The 1,367-nt window shown below is 41.3% G+C and overlaps 1 protein-coding gene across 1 annotated transcript in view; it reads left to right on the top strand.

Moving 5' to 3' along the window:
* PDIA3 (protein disulfide isomerase family A member 3) overlaps positions 1-1,367 on the top strand; it is a 25,399-nt gene that overhangs the window by 21,400 nt on the left and 2,632 nt on the right. The window contains exon 6 of the mRNA XM_037744129.1: positions 656-899. Within this exon, the coding sequence (XP_037600057.1) occupies positions 656-899 (244 nt within the window). The remainder of the gene's footprint in view (positions 1-655; positions 900-1,367) is intronic.

Raw genomic sequence — 1,367 nt, 5'->3', positions numbered from 1 at the left:
GTGAGCCGAGATCGCGCCATTGCACTCCAGCCTGGGCAACGAGAGCGAAACTCCGTCTCAAAAAAAAAAAACGAAATACAACATGGGTGGGCCGGGCATGGTGGCTCACACCTGTAATCCAAGCACTTTGGAGGCCAAGGAGGGCGATCACCTGAGGTTGGGAGTTCAAGACCAGCCTGACCAACATGGTGAAACCCCGTAAAAAAAAAAAAAAAAAAAAAACTACTACATGGGTCTAAAGTAAGTTCAGGATCAGGAAGACCTTAAGGCTCCAGAAACAATTTTTATCCTCACTTTCTGAGATTTTGGGAGATTGAGACAAGAGAAAATCTTCCTTGTGAGCCAGTTATAAAAGAAAATACTGTAAACACACACTATACTCCAGAGCAATAGGATCTGGTTCTTTTACAAAAATCAACCTCCAAAAGACAATGATTCTTCTTTCTCTGAACTTTATAACCCACAAAGAACACACTAGAAACAAAAGTTACAGTTTGTTTGTTCAGTCAGTTCTGCATATTGAGAGATAAGAATTTTCCTTTTTTTGCCTTGAAATTAAAACTAAAATACATAGTAACTGTTCAAAGAAATTGCTTTTAGTTTTCTCAGTGGTAGGAGTGAATTAACCAGCCTGACCTTTGTTTTCCAATTGCAGGCGTGATGGCAAGGCTCTGGAGAGGTTCCTGCAGGATTACTTTGATGGCAATCTGAAGAGATACCTTAAGTCTGAACCTATCCCAGAGAGCAATGATGGTCCTGTAAAGGTGAGGTGCTCACAACCTTATCAAGCTATGAGCAATTGCCTCTCATTTTCTCTCTCTCTCTCTCTTTTTTTTTTTTTTTTTTGTCCTCACTCCCTGAGTCATAAAATAAGCATTGGCAGGACTCAAAATGCTTGGTAAGGGCAAGTGTATAAAGCCTGCATAGAATTTTCTGATGAAATTTATATTGGGCTAACTTATGAGGATAGAGCAACCCCTAAGAACAGTGTATTGCTCTGAATGTTTTTTATAGAGATGCGGTCTTACTATGTAGACTCAGCCTTCTGAGTAGCTTGGACTGCAGGCATGTGCTACCGAGCCTGGCTTGAAATTATTTTAAGGAACGGTTGGGTAGCACTTTTGTGTCCTGTAACTTCCTGAACATAGTTTGATAGGCGAGAGACATAGGAGCAAGTCGGTATCTATAGTGAATGGCAACATCTTTAATCTGTAAATGTGATTTGGGTTTCCATGAGTTACTTTCTTTTTGTTTGTTTTTGTTTTGTTTTTTGAGACGGAGTTTCGCTCTTGTTACCCAGGCTGGAGTGCAATGGCGCGATCTCGGCTCACCGCAACCTCCGCCTCCTGGGTTCAGGCAATTCTCCT

Source organism: Cebus imitator, unplaced genomic scaffold (assembly GCF_001604975.1).
Source record: "Cebus imitator isolate Cc_AM_T3 unplaced genomic scaffold, Cebus_imitator-1.0 Scaffold9, whole genome shotgun sequence".
Lineage (NCBI taxonomy): Eukaryota > Metazoa > Chordata > Mammalia > Primates > Cebidae > Cebus > Cebus imitator.
The sequence above is the reverse complement of the archived record's forward strand: the minus strand, read 5'-3'. Positions and strand labels throughout refer to the sequence as shown.